Below are 21,988 nucleotides of genomic sequence, written 5' to 3'. Positions count from 1 at the left end.
ACAGACCAGCTAGATCTACTGTCTCTATTATATTATGACAGACCAGCTAGCTAGATCTACTGTCTCTATTATATTATGACAGACCAGCTAGATCTACTGTCTCTATTATATTGACAGACCAGCTAGATCTACTGTCTCTATTATATTATGACAGACCAGCTAGATCTACTGTCTATTAATTATGACAGACCAGCTAGATCTACTGTCTCTATTATATTATGACAGACCAGCTAGATCTACTGTCTCTTATTATATTATGACAGACCAGCTAGATCTACTGTCTCTATTATATTATGACAGACCAGCTAGATCTACTGTCTCTATTATATTATGACAGACCAGCTAGATCCTGTCTCTTATACACATCTAGATGTTTATGACAGACCAGCTAGATCTACTGTCTCTATTATATTATGACAGACCAGCTAGATCTACTGTCTCTATTATATATGACAGACCAGCTAGATCTACTGTCTCTATTATATTATGACAGACCAGCTAGATCTACTGTCTCTACTATTATTATGACAGACCAGCTAGATCTACTGTCTCTATTATATTATGACAGACCAGCTAGATCTACTGTCTCTATTATATATGACAGACCAGCTAGATCTACTGTCTCTATTATATTATGACAGACCAGCTAGATCTACTGTCTCTATTATTATGACAGACAGCTAGATCTACTGTCTCTATTATATTATGACAGACCAGCTAGATCTACTGTCTCTATTATATTACAGACCAGCTAGATCTACTGTCTCTATTATATTATGACAGACCAGCTAGATCTACTGTCTCTATTATATTATGACAGACCAGCTAGATCTACTGTCTCTATTATATTATGACAGACCAGCTAGATCTACTGTCTCTATTATATATGACAGACCAGCTAGATCTACTGTCTCTATTATATTATGACAGACCAGCTAGATCTACTGTCTCTATTATATATGACAGACCAGCTAGATCTACTGTCTCTATTATATTATGACAGACCAGCTAGATCTACTGTCTCTATTATATTATGACAGACCAGCTAGATCTACTGTCTCTATTATATTATGACAGACCAGCTAGATCTACTGTCTCTATTATATTATGACAGACCAGCTAGATCTACTGTCTCTATTATATTAATGCAGACCAGCTAGATCTACTGTCTCTATTATATTATGACAGACCAGCTAGATCTACTGTCTCTATTATATTATGACAGACCAGCTAGATCTACTGTCTCTATTATATTATGACAGACCAGCTAGATCTACTGTCTCTATTATATTATGACAGACCAGCTAGATCTACTGTCTCTATTATATTATGACAGACCAGCTAGATCTACTGTCTCTATTATATTATGACAGACCAGCTAGATCTACTGTCTCTATTATATTATGACAGACCAGCTAGATCTACTGTCTCTATTTTATGACAGACCAGCTAGATCTACTGTCTCTATTATATTATGACAGACCAGCTAGATCTACTGTCTCTATTATATTATGACAGACCAGCTAGATCTACTGTCTCTATTATATTATGACAGACCAGCTAGATCTACTGTCTCTATTATATTATGACAGACCAGCTAGATCTACTGTCTCTATATATTATGACAGACCAGCTAGATCTACTGTCTCTATTATATTATGACAGACCAGCTAGATCTACTGTCTCTATTATATTATGACAGACCAGCTAGATCTACTGTCTCTATTATATTATGACAGACCAGCTAGATCTACTGTCTCTATTATATTATGACAGACCAGCTAGATCTACTGTCTCTATTATATATGACAGACCAGCTAGATCTACTGTCTCTATTATATTATGACAGACCAGCTAGATCTACTGTCTCTATTATATTATGACAGACCAGCTAGATCTACTGTCTCTATTATATTATGACAGACCAGCTAGATCTACTGTCTCTATTATATTATGACAGACCAGCTAGATCTACTGTCTCTATTATATTATGACAGACCAGCTAGATCTACTGTCTCTATTATATTATGACAGACCAGCTAGATCTACTGTCTCTATTATATTATGACAGACCAGCTAGATCTACTGTCTCTATTATATATGACAGACCAGCTAGATCTACGTCTCTATTATATATGACAGACCAGCTAGATCTACTGTCTCTATTATATTATGACAGACCAGCTAGATCTACTGTCTCTATTATATTATGACAGACCAGCTAGATCTACTGTCTCTATTATATTATGACAGACCAGCTAGATCTACTGTCTCTATTATATTATGACAGACCAGCTAGATCTACTGTCTCTATTATATTATGACAGACCAGCTAGATCTACTGTCTCTATTATATTATGACAGACCAGCTAGATCTACTGTCTCTATTATATTATGACAGACCAGCTAGATCTACTGTCTCTATTATAATGACAGACCAGCTAGATCTACTGTCTCTATTATTATGACAGACCAGCTAGATCTACTGTCTCTATTATATTATGACAGACCAGCTAGATCTACTGTCTCTATTATATGACAGACCAGCTAGCTAGATCTACTGTCTCTATTATATATGACAGACCAGCTAGATCTACTGTCTCTATTATATTATGACAGACCAGCTAGATCTACTGTCTCTATTATATTATGACAGACCAGCTAGATCTACTGTCTCTATTATATTATGACAGACCAGCTAGATCTACTGTCTCTAATATATATGACAGACCAGCTAGATCTACTGTCTCTAATATATATGACAGACCAGCTAGATCTACTGTCTCTAATATATATGACAGACCAGCTAGATCTACTGTCTCTATATATTATGACAGACCAGCTAGATCTACTGTCTCTAATATAAATGACAGACCAGCTAGATCTACTGTCTCTAATATATATGACAGACCAGCTAGATCTACTGTCTCTATTATATGACAGACCAGCTAGATCTACTGTCTCTATTATATTATGACAGACCAGCTAGATCTACTGTCTCTATTATATTATGACAGACCAGCTAGATCTACTGTCTCTATTATATTATGACAGACCAGCTAGATCTACTGTCTCTATTATATTATGACAGACCAGCTAGATCTACTGTCTCTATTATATTATGACAGACCAGCTAGATCTACTGTCTCTATTATATTATGACAGACCAGCTAGATCTACTGTCTCTATTATATATGACAGACCAGCTAGATCTACTGTCTCTATTATATATGACAGACCAGCTAGATCTACTGTCTCTATTATATTATGACAGACCAGCTAGATCTACTGTCTCTATTATATATCATGACAGACCAGCTAGATCTACTGTCTCTATTATATTATGACAGACCAGCTAGATCTACTGTCTCTATTATATTATGACAGACCAGCTAGATCTACTGTCTCTATTATATTATGACAGACCAGCTAGATCTACTGTCTCTATTATATTATGACAGACCAGCTAGATCTACTGTCTCTATTATATTATGACAGACCAGCTAGATCTACTGTCTCTTTATATTATGACAGACCAGCTAGATCTACTGTCTCTATTATATTATGACAGACCAGCTAGATCTACTGTCTCTATTATATTATGACAGACCAGCTAGATCTACTGTCTCTATTATATTATGACAGACCAGCTAGATCTACTGTCTCTATTATATTATGACAGACCAGCTAGATCTACTGTCTCTATTATATTATGACAGACCAGCTAGATCTACTGTCTCTAATATAATGACAGACCAGCTAGATCTACTGTCTCTATTATATTATGACAGACCAGCTAGATCTACTGTCTCTATTATATATGACAGACCAGTCTAGATCTACTGTCTCTATTATATATATGACAGACCCTAGATCTACGTCTTATTGACAGACGCAGCTGGATCTACTGTCTCTATTATATTATGACAGACCAGCTAGATCTACTGTCTATATTATATTATGACAGACCAGCTAGATCTACTGTCTCTAATGTATATGACAGACCAGCTAGATCTACTGTCTCTATTATATATGACAGACCAACTAGATCTACTCTCCTCTTATGATTATGACAGACCAGCTAGATCTACTGTCTCGTACTTATATTATGACCAGACCAGCTAGATCTACGGTCTCTATTATATTATGACAGACCAGCTAGAATCTTACGGTGTCCTCTATATTATAGGACAGACCAGCTAGAGATCTACTGTCTCTAATTATATATGACAGACCCAGCTAGATCTACTGTCTCTAACCTATATATATGACAGACCAGCTAGATCTACTGTCTCTCAATATAAATGACCAGACCAGGTAGATCTACTGTCTCTAATATATATGAAGACCTGCTGAGATCTACTGTCCTCCTATTGTATCATGACAGACCAGCTAGATCTACTGTCTCTTTATATTATGACAGACCAGCTAGATCTACTGTCTCTATTATAATATGTCAGACCAGGTAGATCTACTGTCCTCTAATATATATGACAGACCTGCTAGATCTACTGTCTCTATTGTATTATGACAGACCAGCTAGATCTACTGTCTCTATTATATTATGACAGACCAGCTAGATCTACTGTCTCTATTATAATATGTCAGACTAGCTATATCTACTGTCTCTATTATATCATGACAGCCCAGCTAGATATGCTGTCTCTATTATATTATCATAGACCAGCTAGATCTACTGTCCTCTATTATATTACGACAGACCAGGGCATATTTTGGACCTTTTTCTACTGGCTCTATTATATTACGAAAGACCGGCTGATCTATTGTCTCTATTATATTATGACAGACCAGCTAGATCTACTGTCTCTAATATATTATGACAGACCAGCTAGATCTACTGTCTCTAATATATGATGACAGACCAGATAGATCTACTGTCTCTAATATATATGACAGACCATCTAGATCTACTGTCTCTATTATATTATGACAGACCAGCTCGATTTACTGTCTCTAATAAATTATGACAGACCAGGTGTCACGCCCTGACCTTAAGAGCCTTTTCATGTCTCATTTTGGTTTGGGTCAGGGTCTGATTTGGGAGGCTATTAAACAGCTAGAGAGTACAGCCTCTCTCTGCTGTGTTTCAGCATCTCAGTTAGAATAAAAAGCATTGTCTCCAGATCTCAGGATAGTATCCTCCCCTCATCACCAGGTTAAACAGCTAGAGAATAGCCTTGTCTCAGGATAGTATCCTCCCTTCATCCTCCCCTCATCACCAGGTTAAACAGCTAGAGAATAGCCTCTCTGCTGTGTTTCAGCATCTCTGTTAGAATATAAAGCCTTGTCTCAGGATAGTATCCTCCCCTCATCACGAGGTTAAACAGCTAGAGAATAGCCTCTCTGCTGTGTTTCAGTATCTCTGTTAGAATGTAAAGCCTTGTCTCCAGATCTCAGGATAGTATCCTCCCCTCATCACGAGGTTAAACAGCTAGAGAATAGACTCTCTCTGCTGTGTTTCACTATCTCTGTTAGAATGTAAAGCCTTGTCTCCAGATCTCAGGATAGTATCCTACCTTCATCACCAGGTTAAACAGCCAGAGAATAGCCTCTCTGCTGTGTTTCACTATCTCTGTTAGAATATAAAGCCTTGTCTCCAGATCTCAGGATAGTATCCTACCTTCATCACCAGGTTAAACAGATAGAGAATAGCCTCTCTGTTAGAATATTTTATAATTTACTTCGACAATGCAACTTCCTCTCTCTCTCTCTCTCTCTCTCTCTCCCTCTCTCTCTCTATCTCTCTTTCTCTCTTTCTCAGATTTCTCTCTTCCAGCCTCTCTGATTGTCAGCCCTGACAGATCTCAGTTCTTTGAATATGAGTCTGTCTCTCTGAGCTGTGAGGTTCAGGGGAACTCTGCTGGATGGAGAGTGGTGAGGAACACATTGAGAGGATATCTTTCAGAGTGTAATACTGACTGGGGAAAACAACAAGGGTCTTCATGCATCGTGTATCTAATACCATCAGACAGTGGAGTGTACTGGTGTGAGTCTGGATCTGGAGAACACAGCAATGCTGTCAAGATCACAGTACATGGTATGTCCACAAACACCATCTACTGACATTATAGTGTTTAGTGGTTCATCTAGTTTCAGATAGCTGATCTTATGTTTATAAAGTGGGGAGAACAAGTATTTGACACACTGCTGATTTTTCAGGTTTTCCTACTTACAAAGCATGTAGAGGTCTCTAATTTTTAATCATAGGTACACTTCAACTGTGAGAGACGAAATCTACAACAAAAATCCATAAATCACATTGTATGATTTTTAAGTAATTAAGGAGCTTAATTAAGGATTAATTAAGATTAATTAAGGAGCTGTGATCCTGGAGAGACCTGTTTGTATATGATGTTTATATATTATATACAGCTGGTGCTGTGATCCTGGAGAGACCTGTTTATATATTATACACATCCTGGGGATCCATAATCTGAATCTGGTGTAGGCTGGTAGAACAAATCAAATTTTAACTCAGACTGTAATATATTACAAGAGAACAGATATCAGACTGACCCTCTCATGTATCTCTCTCTCTCTCTCTCTCTCTCTCTCTCTCCCCCCCCCTCTCTCTCTCTCCCTCTTTTTCTCAATTATATTTAATCCAGCATTTCTGAGTGTCAGTCCTGACAGATCTCAGTTCTTTAAATATGAGTCTGTCTCTCTGAGCTGTGAGGTTCAGGGGAACTCTGCTGGATGGATACTGAAGAGATACACAGTCTCTGGGGAGCGTTCAGATTGTGGAGGAAACTGGGGAAAGCAACAAGGGTCTTCATGCAACGTGTCACTAACACCATCACACAGTGGAAAGTACTGGTGTGAGTCTGGGTCTGGAGAACACAGCAATGCTGTCAACATCACAGTACATGGTATGTCCACAAACACCATCTACTAACATTATAGTGTTTAGTGGTTCATCTGGTTTCAGAGAGCTGATGTTATGTTTATATATGATGTTTATATATTATATACAGCTGGAGCTGTGATCCTGGAGAGACCTGTTTATATATTATATACAGCTGGAGCTGTGATCCTGGAGAGCCCTGCCCTTCCTGTCACTGAGGGAGATTCTGTGACTCTGCGCTGCAGACATCAGGGAACTCCCTCTGACCTCACAGCTGTTTTCTACAAAGATGGATCCCTCATCAGGGCTGAGTCTTCAGGAGAGATGACCATCCCTGCAGTATCCAAGTCAGATGAAGGATTCTACAAGTGTTCCAGCTCGAAAGGAGAATCACCAGAGAGCTGGATGACTGTGACAGGTGAGAATATGACAAACCATAAGAAAAGCCCTTAGCCATGGTGTATTTGCCATATACCACACCCCCTGAGAATATGACAAACCATAAGAAAATACCTTAGCCGTGGTATATTGTCCATATACCACACCCCCTCAGGGTTATTACTTAGATGGTTACTGACGTGGTAGTTACTTGTATTTACAATGTAGTTGCTGTAACTAACCATGAAAATATCAAATCAAATTGTATTAGTCACATGCGCTGAATACAACAGGTGTTGACCTTTCAGTGAAATGCTGACTTACAAGCCCCTAACCAACATTTTCAAAAAATGTGGATAAGAATAAGAGATAAAAGTAACAAGTAATTAAAGAGCAGAAGTCAAAAATAACAATATATATACACAGGGGGGTGCCGGTACAGAGTCAATGTTGAGGTAGTATGTACCTGTAGGTAGAGTTAACTAAAGTGACTATGTATAGATAACAACAGAGAGTGGCAGTGGTGTGGAGAGGGGAGGGGGGTCAATGTGAAAAGTCTGGGGAGCCATTTGACTAGATGTTCAGGAGTCTTATGGCTTGGGGGTAAAAACTGTTGAGAAGCCTTTTTGTCCTAGACTTGGCACTCCGGTACCGCTTGCCATGCGGTAGTAGAGAGAACAGTCTATGACTGGAGTGGCTGGAGTCTTTGACAATTTTTAGGGCCTTCCTCTGACACCGCCTGGTATAGAGGTCCTGGATGGCAGGAAGCTTGGTCCCAGCAATGTACTGGGCCATACGTACTACCCTCTGTAGTGTCTTGCGGTCGGAGGCCGTGCAGTTGTCATACCAGGCAGTGATGCAATGTTGAACCTTTGAGGATTTGAGGACCCATGCCAAATCTTTTCAGTCTCCATTATAAATATACTGCACATTTACATTTATGAACATAATTATCAATCTGTGTGTGTTGTGTGTATGTGTGTGTGTATATTTGTGTGTTTCTGTGTATATGGGTGTGTATTTGCATGTCTCTAACCAGCACCATCTCCAGTGTTGTCCATGTCTCTCTCCAGCACCATCTCCAGTGTTGTCCATGTCTCTCTCCATCACCATCTCCAGTGTTGTCCATGTCTCTACCCAGCACCATCTCCAGTGTTGTCCATGTCTCTACCCAGCACCATCTCCAGTGTTGTCCATGTCTCTCTCCAGCACCATCTCCAGTGTTGTCCATGTCTCTACCCATCACCATCTCCAGTGATGTCCATGTCTCTCTCCAGCACCATCTCCAGTGTTGTCCATGTCTCTACCCAGGTTGCTGTGTAGTTTCCTGGTGGGGTCTCCTGGTGGGGTCTCCCTACCTACTGGTGGGGTCTCCCTACCTACTGGTGGGGTCTCCCTACCTACTGGTGGGGTCTCCCTGCCTACTGGTGGGGTCTCTCTACCTACTGGTGGGGTCTCTCTACCTACTGGTGGGGTCTCTCTACCTACTGGTGGGGTCTCCCTACCTACTGGTGGGGTCTCCCTACCTACTGGTGGGGTCTCTCTACCTACTGGTGGGGTCTCCTTACCTACTGGTGGGGTCTCTCTACCTACTGGTGGGGTCTCCTTACCTACTGGTGGGGTCTCTCTACCTACTGGTGGGGTCTCCCTACCTACTGGTGGGGTCTCCCTACCTACTGGTGGGGTCTCTCTATCTACTGGTGGGGTCTCCCTACCTACTGGTGGGGTCTCTCTACCTACTGGTGGGGTCTCCCTACCTACTGGTGGGGTCTCCTTACCTACTGGTGGGGTCTCCTTACCTACTGGTGGGGTCTCTCTATCTACTGGTGGGGTCTCCTTACCTACTGGTGGGGTCTCTCTATCTACTGGTGGGGTCTCCTTACCTACTGGTGGGGTCTCTCTACCTACTGGTGGGGTCTCCTTACCTACTGGTGGGGTCTCCTTACCTACTGGTGGGGTCTCCTTACCTACTGGTGGGGTCTCTCTATCTACTGGTGGGGTCTCCTTACCTACTGGTGGGGTCTCCTTACCTACTGGTGGGGTCTCCTTACCTACTGGTGGGGTCTCTCTACCTACTGGTGGGGTCTCCTTACCTACTGGTGGGGTCTCCTTACCTACTGGTGGGGTCTCCTTACCTACTGGTGGGGTCTCTCTATCTACTGGTGGGGTCTCCTTACCTACTGGTGGGGTCTCTCTACCTACTGGTGGGGTCTCTCTACCTACTGGTGGGTCTCTCTACCTACTGGTGGGGTCTCTCTACCTACTGGTGGGGTCTCTCTACCTACTGGTGGGGTCTCTACCGACTGGTGGGGTCTCCCTACCTACTGGTGGGGTCTCCCTACCTACTGGTGGGGTCTCTCTACCTACTGGTGGGGTCTCTCTACCTACTGGTGGGGTCTCTCTACCTACTGGTGGGGTCTCCCTACCTACTGGTGGGGTCTCCCTACCCATAAATGTGTTGATAATACAGGTCTCATTCTTTCTCCAGATGCAGGTCCATCTCCCATTCCATCTCCAGTAGTCCCAGTGTTGTCCATGTCTCTACCCAGGCTGCTGTGTAGTCTACTGGTGGGGTCTCCTTACCTACTGGTGGGGTCTCCCTATCTACTGGTGGGGTCTCCTTACCTACTGGTGGGGTCTCTCTATCTACTGGTGGGGTCTCCTTACCTACTGGTGGGGTCTCTCTATCTACTGGTGGGGTCTCCTTACCTACTGGTGGGGTCTCCTTACCTACTGGTGGGGTCTCCTTACCTACTGGTGGGGTCTCCTTACCTACTGGTGGGGTCTCTCTATCTACTGGTGGGGTCTCCCTATCTACTGGTGGGGTCTCCTTACCTACTGGTGGGGTCTCCTTACCTACTGGTGGGGTCTCTCTATCTACTGGTGGGGTCTCCTTACCTACTGGTGGGGTCTCTCTATCTACTGGTGGGGTCTCCTTACCTACTGGTGGGTTCTCTCTACCTACTGGTGGGGTCTCCTTACCTACTGGTGGGGTCTCTCTACCTACTGGTGGGGTCTCTCTAACCTACTGGTGGGGTCTCTCTACCTACTGGTGGGGTCTCTCTACCTACTGGTGGGGTCTCTCTACCTACTGGTGGGGTCTCCCTATCTACTGGTGGGATCTCCCTACCTACTGGTGGGGTCTCTCTACCTACTGGTGGGGTCTCTCTACCTACTGGTGGGGTCTCTCTACCTACTGGTGGGGTCTCCCTATCTACTGGTGGGGTCTCCCTACCTACTGGTGGGGTCTCTCTACCTACTGGTGGGGTCTCTCTACCTACTGGTGGGGTCTCTCTATCTACTGGTGGGGTCTCCTTACCTACTGGTGGGGTCTCTCTATCTACTGGTGGGGTCTCCTTACCTACTGGTGGGTTCTCTCTACCTACTGGTGGGGTCTCCTTACCTACTGGTGGGGTCTCTCTACCTACTGGTGGGGTCTCTCTACCTACTGGTGGGGTCTCTCTACCTACTGGTGGGGTCTCTCTACCTACTGGTGGGGTCTCTCTACCTACTGGTGGGGTCTCTCTACCTACTGGTGGGGTCTCCCTATCTACTGGTGGGATCTCCCTACCTACTGGTGGGGTCTCTCTACCTACTGGTGGGGTCTCTCTACCTACTGGTGGGGTCTCTCTACCTACTGGTGGGGTCTCCCTATCTACTGGTGGGGTCTCCCTACCTACTGGTGGGGTCTCTACCTACTGGTGGGGTCTCTCTACCTACTGGTGGGGTCTCTCTACCTACTGGTGGGGTCTCTCTACCTACTGGTGGGGTCTCTCTACCTACTGGTGGGGTCTCCCTACCTACTGGTGGGGTCTCCCTACCTACTGGTGGGGTCTCTACCTACTGGTGGGGTCTCTCTACCTACTGGTGGGGTCTCTCTACCTACTGGTGGGGTCTCTCTACCTACTGGTGGGGTCTCCCTACCTACTGGTGGGGTCTCTCTACCTACTGGTGGGGTCTCCTTACCTACTGGTGGGGTCTCTCTATCTACTGGTGGGGTCTCCTTACCTACTGGTGGGGTCTCCTTACCTACTGGTGGGGTCTCCTTACCTACTGGTGGGGTCTCCTTACCTACTGGTGGGGTCTCTCTATCTACTGGTGGGGTCTCCCTATCTACTGGTGGGGTCTCCTTACCTACTGGTGGGGTCTCTCTATCTACTGGTGGAGTCTCCTTACCTACTGGTGGGGTCTCTCTATCTACTGGTGGGGTCTCTCTATCTACTGGTGGGGTCTCCTTACCTACTGGTGGGGTCTCTCTACCTACTGGTGGGGTCTCTCTACCTACTGGTGGGGTCTCTCTACCTACTGGTGGGGTCTCTCTACCTACTGGTGGGGTCTCTCTACCTACTGGTGGGGTCTCCCTATCTACTGGTGGGGTCTCTCTACCTACTGGTGGGGTCTCTCTACCTACTGGTGGGGTCTCTCTACCTACTGGTGGGGTCTCCCTATCTACTGGTGGGGTCTCCCTACCTACTGGTGGGGTCTCTCTACCTACTGGTGGGGTCTCTCTACCTACTGGTGGGGTCTCTCTACCTACTGGTGGGGTCTCTCTACCTACTGGTGGGGTCTCCCTACCTACTGGTGGGGTCTCCCTACCTACTGGTGGGGTCTCTACCTACTGGTGGGGTCTCTCTACCTACTGGTGGGGTCTCCCTACCTACTGGTGGGGTCTCTCTACCTACTGGTGGGGTCTCCCTACCTACTGGTGGGGTCTCTACCTACTGGTGGGGTCTCTCTACCTACTGGTGGGGTCTCTCTACCTACTGGTGGGGTCTCTACCTACTGGTGGGGTCTCTCTACCTACTGGTGGGGTCTCCCTACCTACTGGTGGGGTCTCTCTACCTACTGGTGGGGTCTCTCTACCTACTGGTGGGGTCTCTCTACCTACTGGTGGGGTCTCTCTACCTACTGGTGGGGTCTCTCTACCTACTGGTGGGGTCTCCCTACCTACTGGTGGGGTCTCTCTACCTACTGGTGGGGTCTCTCTACCTACTGGTGGGGTCTCTCTACCTACTGGTGGGGTCTCTCTACCTACTGGTGGGGTCTCTCTACCTACTGGTGGGGTCTCTCTACCTACTGGTGGGGTCTCCCTACCTACTGGTGGGGTCTCTCTACCTACTGGTGGGGTCTCTCTCTACCTACTGGTGGGGTCTCTCTACCTACTGGTGGGGTCTCTCTACCTACTGGTGGGGTCTCTCTACCTACTGGTGGGGTCTCTCTACCTACTGGTGGGGTCTCCCTACCCATAAATGTGTTGATAATACAGGTCTCATTCTTTCTCCAGATGCAGGTCCATCTCCCATTCCATCTCCATCAGTCCCAGTGTTGTCCATGTCTCTACCCAGGCTGCTGTGTAGTCTACTGGTGGGGTCTCCCTACCTGCTGGTGACCATCATACTGCTGGTGAAAGGCTGCAGGAGCAGGACTCAAGGTGAGAACCTGAGTTTATACAGGATTGTCTCATTCCAACAGAATACCTGTTGTAAATCAGAATAATATAAAAATGACTCACAATTCTGCATTAGTTCTGACTGAGTTATGTTGTAAAGTGCTGATAACTATCTCTGACTGAGTCAGGTTGTAAAGTGTTGATAACTAGCTCTAATTGAACCATGTTTTAACTTCCACAGGGATGGTTGATCTAACATGCGCTAATGTGATTAGCATGACGTTTTAAGTAATTGCAACAATTTCCAGGACATAGACATGTCTTTTATGGGCTACTTTGTGCAATTTCTGACTGAAGACAAAGTTTCAGAATGATAACTTCCAAAATGAGTGTGCTACATGACATTTATCATGAAGTCACCCAGGTGTCCCACACAAGTAGCCCAAATGTACCCAAGTGGCAAATTGATGAAGGTATAAATTTTGAAAGAAATAACTATATACAATATAGGAGAATGGTATTCTAACACCCCCCCCCCCCAAACAAACAAAAAATTTAGAAAAAAATGGGGGGAAAAAATAGAAAAAATAATTATTATTAATTAAAAAATATATTTATATACATTCACAAAATAACATGGGTAACTATTTACACACTTTCAATATTTGGAAGACCCTCAGTCCTCTATCAAATAATATCTATTTAAGCAATGCAGGTTTAGAAGCACGGTGGCTAGGAAAAACTCCCTAGAAAGGCAAAACCTAGGAAGAAACCTAGAGAGGAACCAGGCTATGAGGGGTAGCCAGTCTTCTGGCTGTGCCAGGTGGAGATCACAGTGGTTGTAATGGGTACAACAGGACAGCACCTCAAGAGTAAAAATGAACAGTTTAGGGTTCCATAGCCGCAGGCAGAACAGTTGAAACTGGAACAGCGGCAAGGCCAGGTGGACTGGGGACAGCAAGGAGTCATCATGACAGGTAGTCCTGACGCATGGTCCTAGGGCTCAGGTCCTCCTCTGAGAGAAAGAGAGAATTAGAGAGAGCATACTTAAATTCACACAGGACACCGGATAAGACTTCCATTCAGAGTCAGTGTCACTGTGAAAGAAAATGTTCAGTTAGAATAGTTTCACATATGAGCCCTGTTACGAATCCCTTTTGTCCCGACAGTCTAGGGGGATGGTAATGAGACCCGTAACATATCTCATGCAAATTATTATTGTGACAAAGTAAAAGTGTGAACGAAATAACCACGACAAAAGAAATCTACCGTAAACACACGGTAATGGGGGGGGGGGGGGGAGCAGGAAAAGAAACAATAAATATACACAAACACCCCTAAGCTAGACTAGCCTACTTTAACAACAGCTAACTAACTAACCAAAAATACAGTGGGTGGTCCACCCAGTTCTAACTAGTGTATTTAACAAAGTTCACCTACGGGTAGTGTATGCCCATGGGTGACTTGTCTTGGTTTCCCCCTTTTCCCACCAGCAACAAACAAACACCATAACCAAAACAATACTCACAGGTGATGACAAAGTGCTATGGAGGTGCTCAAACAAAAGAGAGGTTTAAGACAAAGAGAGAGTGAAACACAGAGATTACATACATGGCATTTACAGAGAGATTGAGCTAGCTCTAAAGCAAACAAATGATGGGGTTTTTAAACCATGGGGAAGGAACTGTGATAGGGTAGGAAATAAGAGGAGGTGTGTCTTCTGATTGATGATTGATTGTTGACTGATTGGGGAGTGATGATTTTCACCTGTGAGGGGAGAAGGAGAGAAAAGAAACACACACACAGGATACACACACACAGGATAACTGTATCCGTAACAGCCCTATATCAACAGGTATAATAAACAGATATACAGTGGGGCAAAAAAGTATTTAGTCAGCCACCAATTGTGCAAGTTCTCCCACTTAAAAAGATGAGGGAGGCCTGTAATTTTCATCATAGGTACACTTCAACTATGACAGACAAAATGAGAAAAAAAATCCAGAAAATCACATTGTAGGATTTTTAAAGAATTTATTTGCAAATTATGGTGGAAAATAAGTATTTGGTCACCTACAAACAAGCAATATTTCTGTCTCTCACAGACCTGTAACTTCTTGTTTAAGAGGCTCCTCTGTCCTCCACTCGTTACCTGTATTAATGGTAACTGTTTGAACTTGCTATCAGTATAAAAGACACCTGTCCACAAACTCAAACAGTCACACTCCAAACTCCACTATGGCCAAGACCAAAGAGCTGTCAAAGGACACCAGAAACAAAATTGTAGACATCAGTGGTCATTGGTTTAAAAGACAGTCAATCATTGAAACAGCGGGTAAATCATTGGTGCACAATGATGTCATGACTTGCTGTCTTCAAATCGATTTCTTTCAGTCAATACGTCCCACGAAATGGCCCAACATGTTTGATTGTGTTACAAACAAACCAGTTGATTGTAGTGAAACCAAACATGACTGGAAAAATCACGATCTGTGTGGGTTATTTACCTGGAATGTGTCGTCGAAAATGGAATGAGACGGAATTCACGACAATGCACTGCATTGTTTGGTAAACGCACAGATTCAGCTGTATGGCTGAATCAATCAGCTGTATGGCTGAAAATAATCAGCTGTATCAATCACTATGGCGACTAAGTCAGTGAAAGCTAAATCTAAGTCTAGATATACAGATGTACACACCATTTTAGAATAAATTGATTTGGAAAGTGAAACAGATTGTTGTAGGATGATTCATTTAGCGATTGTGGAGGGATATTTTTTGAACGGGAGAGGACATAGTTTTGGACTGGTAAGTTCTTATCATGCTAATGCCCTTGTTTGAAATTAATAATATAAAATATTATTTGTGATTTTTATTTTATTTTAGAAGCAATATATAAACATGTAATGTCATGAAATGTGAGATGCGTGTGTCTGCCGCCCAACCCCACCCCCAAATGAAATAGCCTATTTGAGGGTGTTGAGGGGAGGGCAGGCCCACAACAATGGCCAAAGTGAAATGGAGACAGTAGATACAGCTGGTCTGTTGTAATATAATAAAAACAGTTGATCTAGCTTATCTGTATATACTGTATATATATATAGAGAGTACAGGGAACATAAAGTTTAATATATTATTATGACCTGCTAGATCTACTGTCTCTTTTATATTATGACATTTCAGCTAGATCTACTGTCTCTATTATATTATGACAGGCCAGCTAGATATACTGTCTCTCTTATGTTATGACAGACAAGCTAGATCTACTGTCTCTATTATATTATGACAGACCAGCTAGATCTACTGTCTCTTTTATATTATGACAGACCAGCTAGATCAACTGTCTCTATTATATTATGACAGACCAGCTAGATCAACTGTCTCTATTATATTATGACAGACCAGCTAGATCTACTGTCTCTATTATATTATGACAGACCAGCTAGATCTACTGTCTCTATTATATTATGACAGACCAGCTAGATCTACTGTCTCTATTATATTATGACAAACCTGCTAGATCTACTGTCTCTATTATATTATGACAGACCAGCTAGATCTACTGTCTCTATTATATTATGACAAACCTGCTAGATCTACTGTCTCTATTATATTATGACAGACCAGCTAGATCTACTGTCTCTATTATATTATGACAAACCTGCTAGATCTACTGTCTCTATTATATTATGACAGACCAGCTAGATCTACTGTCTCTATTATATTATGACAAACCTGCTAGATCTACTGTCTCTATTATATTATGACAGACCAGCTAGATCTACTGTCTCTATTATATTATGACAGACCAGCTACATCTACTGTCTCTATTATAATATGACAGACCAGCTAGATCTACTGTCTCTATTATATTATGAGAGACCAGCTAGATCAACTGTCTCTATTATATTATGACAGACCAGCTAGATCAACTGTCTCTATTATATTATGACAGACCAGCTAGATCAACTGTCTCTATTATATTATGACAGACCAGCTAGATCAACTGTCTCTATTATATTATGACAGACCAGCTAGATCTACTGTCTCTATTATATTATGACAGACCAGCTAGATCAACTGTCTCTATTATATTATGACAGACCAGCTAGATCAACTGTCTCTATTATATTATGACAGACCAGCTAGATCTACTGTCTCTATTATATTATGACAGACCAGCTAGATCAACTGTCTCTATTATATTATGACAGACCAGCTAGATCAACTGTCTCTATTATATTATGACAGACCAGCTAGATCTACTGTCTCTATTATATTATGACAGACCAGCTAGATCAACTGTCTCTATTATATTATGACAGACCAGCTAGATCTACTGTCTCTATTATATTATGACAGACCAGCTAGATCAACTGTCTCTATTATATTATGACAGACCAGCTAGATCTACTGTCTCTATTATATTATGACAGACCAGCTAGATCAACTGTCTCTATTATATTATGACAGACCAGCTAGATCTACTGTCTCTATTATATTATGACAGACCAGCTAGATCAACTGTCTCTATTATATTATGACAGACCAGCTAGATCTACTGTCTCTATTATATTATGACAGACCAGCTAGATCAACTGTCTCTATTATATTATGACAGACCAGCTAGATCTACTGTCTCTATTATATTATGACAGACCAGCTAGATCAACTGTCTCTATTATATTATGACAGACCAGCTAGATCAACTGTCTCTATTATATTATGACAGACCAGCTAGATCTACTGTCTCTATTATATTATGACAGACCAGCTAGATCAACTGTCTCTATTATATTATGACAGACCAGCTAGATCTACTGTCTCTATTATATTATGACAGACCAGCTAGATCAACTGTCTCTATTATATTATGACAGACCAGCTAGATCTACTGTCTCTATTATATTATGACAGACCAGCTAGATCAACTGTCTCTATTATATTATGACAGACCAGCTAGAGCTACTGTCTCTATTATATTATGACAGACCAGCTAGAGCTACTGTCTCTATTATATTATGACAGACCAGATAGATCAACTGTCTCTATTATATTATGACAGACCAGCTAGATCTACTGTCTCTATTATATTATGACAGACCAGCTAGAGCTACTGTCTCTATTATATTATGACAGACCAGCTAGAGCTACTGTCTCTATTATATTATGACAGACCAGCTAGATCTACTGTCTCTATTATATTATGACAGACCAGCTAGATCAACTGATCAATACCATTTTATATATATATATATATATGTGTTTATTATACCTGTTGATACAGGGCTCATATGTGAAACTATTCTAAGTGAACATTTTCTTTCACAGTGACACTGACACTTGGAGCCCCTAGGGCCAAGGTCTCCATCCCCCACTGAAGCTGGTTCATCCAGCTCCTGCCACAAGTGGTGTTCATCTGCCCAAATTGATTTATGCAGAAATGGATGTGCCTCAGGGCCAAAAGGGCACAGCATGGAGGCATCACTGTGTTCTTTGCAAAATGAAGTCCCCCATCAACTGCGCCACATGCTTGGTGACCCTCTGCTTTACAGCAGAAAGAGACTGCTATGGCACCTGGCATCAGCAGCACAATATTGTGTAGGGCTTTGGCAAAGTAGGTGGGGTTATATCCTTTCTGTTTGGCCCTGTCCAGGGCTCTCATCGGATGGGGCCACAGTGTCTCCTGACCCCTCCTGTCTCAGCCTCCAGTATTTATGCTGCAGTAGTTTATGTGTCGGGGGGCTAGGGTCAGTTTGTTATATCTGGAGTACTTCTCCTGTCTTATCCGGTGTCCTGTGTGAATGTAAGCAAACTCTCTCTAATTCTCTCTTTCTCTCTCTCGGAGGACCTGAGCCCTAGGACCATGCGTCAGGACTACCTGGCATGATGACACCTTGCTGTCCCCAGTCCACCTGGCCTTGCTGCTGTTCCAGTTTCAACTGTTCTGCCTGCGGTTATGGAACCCTAAACTGTTCATATTTACTCTTGAGGTGCTGTCCTGTTGTACCCATTACAACCACTGTGATTATTATTATTTGATTATTATGAACGTCTGAAAATCTCGGCCATGTTCTGTTATAATCTCCACCCGGCACAGCCAGAAGAGGACTGGCCACTCCTCATAGCCTGGTTCCTCTCTACGTTTCTTTCTAGGTACTGGCCTTTCTAGGGAGTTTTTCCTAGCCAACGTGCTTCTACACCTGCATTGCTTTCTGTTTGGGGTTTTAGGCTGAGTTTCTGTACAGCACTTTGAGATATTAGCTGATGTACTAAGAGCTATATAAATACATTTGATTTTATTTGATTTATACAGTATTACAGTACATTTGATTTGATAGAGGACTGAGGGTCTTCCAAATATTGAAAGTGTCTAAATAGTTACCCATGTTATTTTGTAAATGTACATATTTTTTTCTCCATTTTTGGGGGGGGATGTGTTAGAATGCCATTTTCCTATATTGTATATAGTTATTTGTTTCAAAATGTATACCTTCACCGATTAGGCCACTTGGGTACATTTGGGCTACTTGTGTGGGACACCTGGGTGACTTCATGATAAATATCATGTAGCACACTCATTTTGGAAGTTATCATTCGGAAAACACGAACTTCAGTGTTTTCTTTCAAATGGTACCACGAATATCTATATATATAATATATATATTTCCTTGGTTCTGTGCCTGAGCTACAGGCTGTTAGATTTGGGTATGTCTTCAGGCGGAAATTGAAAAAAGTTTTAAAGTCCTGCCCAGAAGCTGTCCTGTCCTTTTCCGTTATTCATCTGATTGAACCATGTTGTAAAGTGTTGATAACTGTATCTCTGATTGAACCATGTTGTAATGTGCTGATAACTGTATCTCTGATTGAACCATGTTTAAAGTGTTGATAACTGTATCTCTGATTGAACCATGTTGTAAAGTGTTGATAACTGTATCTCTGATTGAACCATGTTGTAAAGTGTTGATAACTGTAGCTCTGATTGAACCATGTTGTAAAGTGTTGATAACTGTATCTCTGATTGAACCATGTTGTAAAGTGTTGATAACTGTAGCTCTGATTGAACCATGTTGTAATGTGTTGATAACTGTATCTCTGATTGAACCATGTTGTAAAGTGTTGATAACTGTATCTCTGATTGAACCATGTTGTAAAGTGTTGATAACTGTATCTCTGATTGAACCATGTTTAAAGTGTTGATAACTGTAGCTCTGATTGAACCATGTTGTAAAGTGTTGATAACTGTAGCTCTGATTGAACCATGTTGTAAAGTGTTGAACTGTCTGTTTAGGGTAAACCAGAGTACCCAGGAAGACACACCAAGACCAATTAGGTGAGTTTCTACCTTACAACACAACAGCTGCAGGGTCACAATATGGTATTCTGTCCACAGTGTGTACTATATTATGTTACCTCTTAGTAGAAGTAGAAAGTAGGATGGATTAGAGTCAACTACCACAATATGGTATTCTGAACACAGTGTGAACTATATTATATTACCTCTTAGTAGAAGGTAGGATGGTTTAGAGTCAACTACCACAATATGGTATTCTGAACACAGTGTGAACTATATTATATTACCTCTTAGTAGAAGTAGAAAGTAGGATGGATTAGAGTCAACTACCACCATATGGTATTCTGAACACAGTGTGAACTATATTATATTACCTCTTAGTAGAAGTAGAAAGTAGGATGGATTAGAGTCAACTACCACCATATGGTATTCTGAAAACAGGGTGTATTGTATTATGTTACCTCTTTGTAGAAGTAAGAGGAGAAAATAGCCCAGGTATTGCTAAGTAGTAAATATCCTGGGTATTGATAAGGAGTAAATAGACCTGGTATTGATAAATAGCAAATAGCCTGGGTATTGATAAGGAGTAGATATCCCTGGTATTGATAAATAGTAAATAACCCTGGTATTGATAAGGAGTAAATATCCCAGGAATTGATGAGGAGTCAATATCCTGGATATTTATGAGGATTAAATATCCCAGGTATTGATAAGGAGTAAATATCCTGTGTATTGATGAGGAGTAAATATCCTGGATATTGATGAGCAGTAAATAGCCCAGGTATTGATAATTAGCAAATATTGGTGGTACTGGTACTGTAGCCCAGGTACTGATATTTCGTAAATAGACCTGGTATTGATAAATGGTAAATAACCCTGGTATTGGTAAGGAGTAAATAGCCCTGGTATTGATAAGGGAGAGCTGGACATAAACTGGAGCATCATTGGAAATCATTTGATATGATTCTAAGTAGCACAGTACTGACTAGTAAATCATCTGATATGATTTACATTTCTAAGTGGTTCTATATTGGATAAGTAAATACATGGCCACACTGATGAACTACTTCTGTGTTGAACAGGTGATCGTGTTGAAGAAGAGTGAGGATGAGAACACCTGATCACCATAACAACCATCAGAATGGAACTCATGGAATTCTAATATAGAACTGTGAGTCACAATGCTGTATGTTGTTACATTGTAGCTCCACCTGCTGGAACAATAGTGGCATTTGATCAAATGTGATCTATTAACTGATACATGTATTATTCTGATTGGAATGTGTTTTAATATAATGTGTGTTGTATTATTCATTCAGCAGCTGTCCTTTAACATCAGTCATATACTGGTCATATACTGTATAGCATTATGGTTGATACATTGTAAATGCCTTCACTTTTCATGTCTATACAGATCAACTGTGAGGCTTAGTGAGGCTTTATTAGTCAGCCGGCCCGCCTGGTTCTTTGTGCGGGATTATTGTAACCCTGGTGTTTGCTATAGATGTACGTGTTCGTGTATGCTAGACTGTTTTCATTCCCTGTGTCTGGGGCATTTGGTTTAAGAACCCGAAAGTGGGGTGGTGTGTGTGCATTAAAGGAGCACTTTATTGAACTCTCTGCTTTCACCCTCACGACACCCAGGACCTTACACTTGTTTTGTGCAAAACCATTATTTTAAAATTAATGATCTAGGTAAGATTTTGCTTTTGTCTTCGTAGAATTATGTAGAATTATGTATGTATGTAGAATTAAATAAATTACTTTCCTCAATCATGTATCCTGTTTTTGAATTTGTTCTGAATACTCCATTCCAGGTTCCCCCTACAGCCTCCAGGGCCTTGAGTATCTTCTAAATGATCCATTCCAGGTTCCCCTACAGCCTCCAGGGCCTTGAGTACCTTCTAAATGATCCATTCCAGGTTCCCCCTACACCCCCCAGGGCCTTGAGTATCTTCTAAATGCTCCTTTCCAGGTTCCCCCTACATCCCCCAGGGCCTTGAGTATCTTCTAAATGTTCCATTCCAGGTTCCCCCTACAGCCCCTAGGGCCTTGAGCATCT

The 21,988-nt window shown here is 42.0% G+C and overlaps 1 protein-coding gene across 3 annotated transcripts in view; it reads left to right on the top strand.

Moving 5' to 3' along the window:
* LOC116353897 (Fc receptor-like protein 5) overlaps positions 1-21,699 on the top strand; it is a 238,553-nt gene extending 216,854 nt beyond the window's left edge. The window contains exons 3-7 of one of the 3 annotated variants that reach the window (XM_031791560.1): positions 5,783-6,058; positions 6,630-6,890; positions 6,996-7,283; positions 12,528-12,674; positions 21,009-21,699. In XM_031791560.1, the coding sequence (XP_031647420.1) occupies positions 5,783-6,058; positions 6,630-6,890; positions 6,996-7,283; positions 12,528-12,674; positions 21,009-21,031 (995 nt within the window). In that variant the 3' untranslated portion in view covers positions 21,032-21,699. Of the gene's footprint in view, positions 1-5,782; positions 6,059-6,629; positions 6,891-6,995; positions 7,284-12,527; positions 12,973-21,008 lie in introns of those variants that run through there. The other 2 variants (XM_031791558.1, XM_031791561.1) reach the window with 2 other exon arrangements.
* Positions 21,700-21,988: the final 289 nt, after the last annotated feature.

Source organism: Oncorhynchus kisutch, linkage group LG16 (assembly GCF_002021735.2).
Source record: "Oncorhynchus kisutch isolate 150728-3 linkage group LG16, Okis_V2, whole genome shotgun sequence".
Classification (NCBI taxonomy): domain Eukaryota; kingdom Metazoa; phylum Chordata; class Actinopteri; order Salmoniformes; family Salmonidae; genus Oncorhynchus; species Oncorhynchus kisutch.
This window is presented reverse-complemented; position numbering and strand designations above follow the sequence as displayed.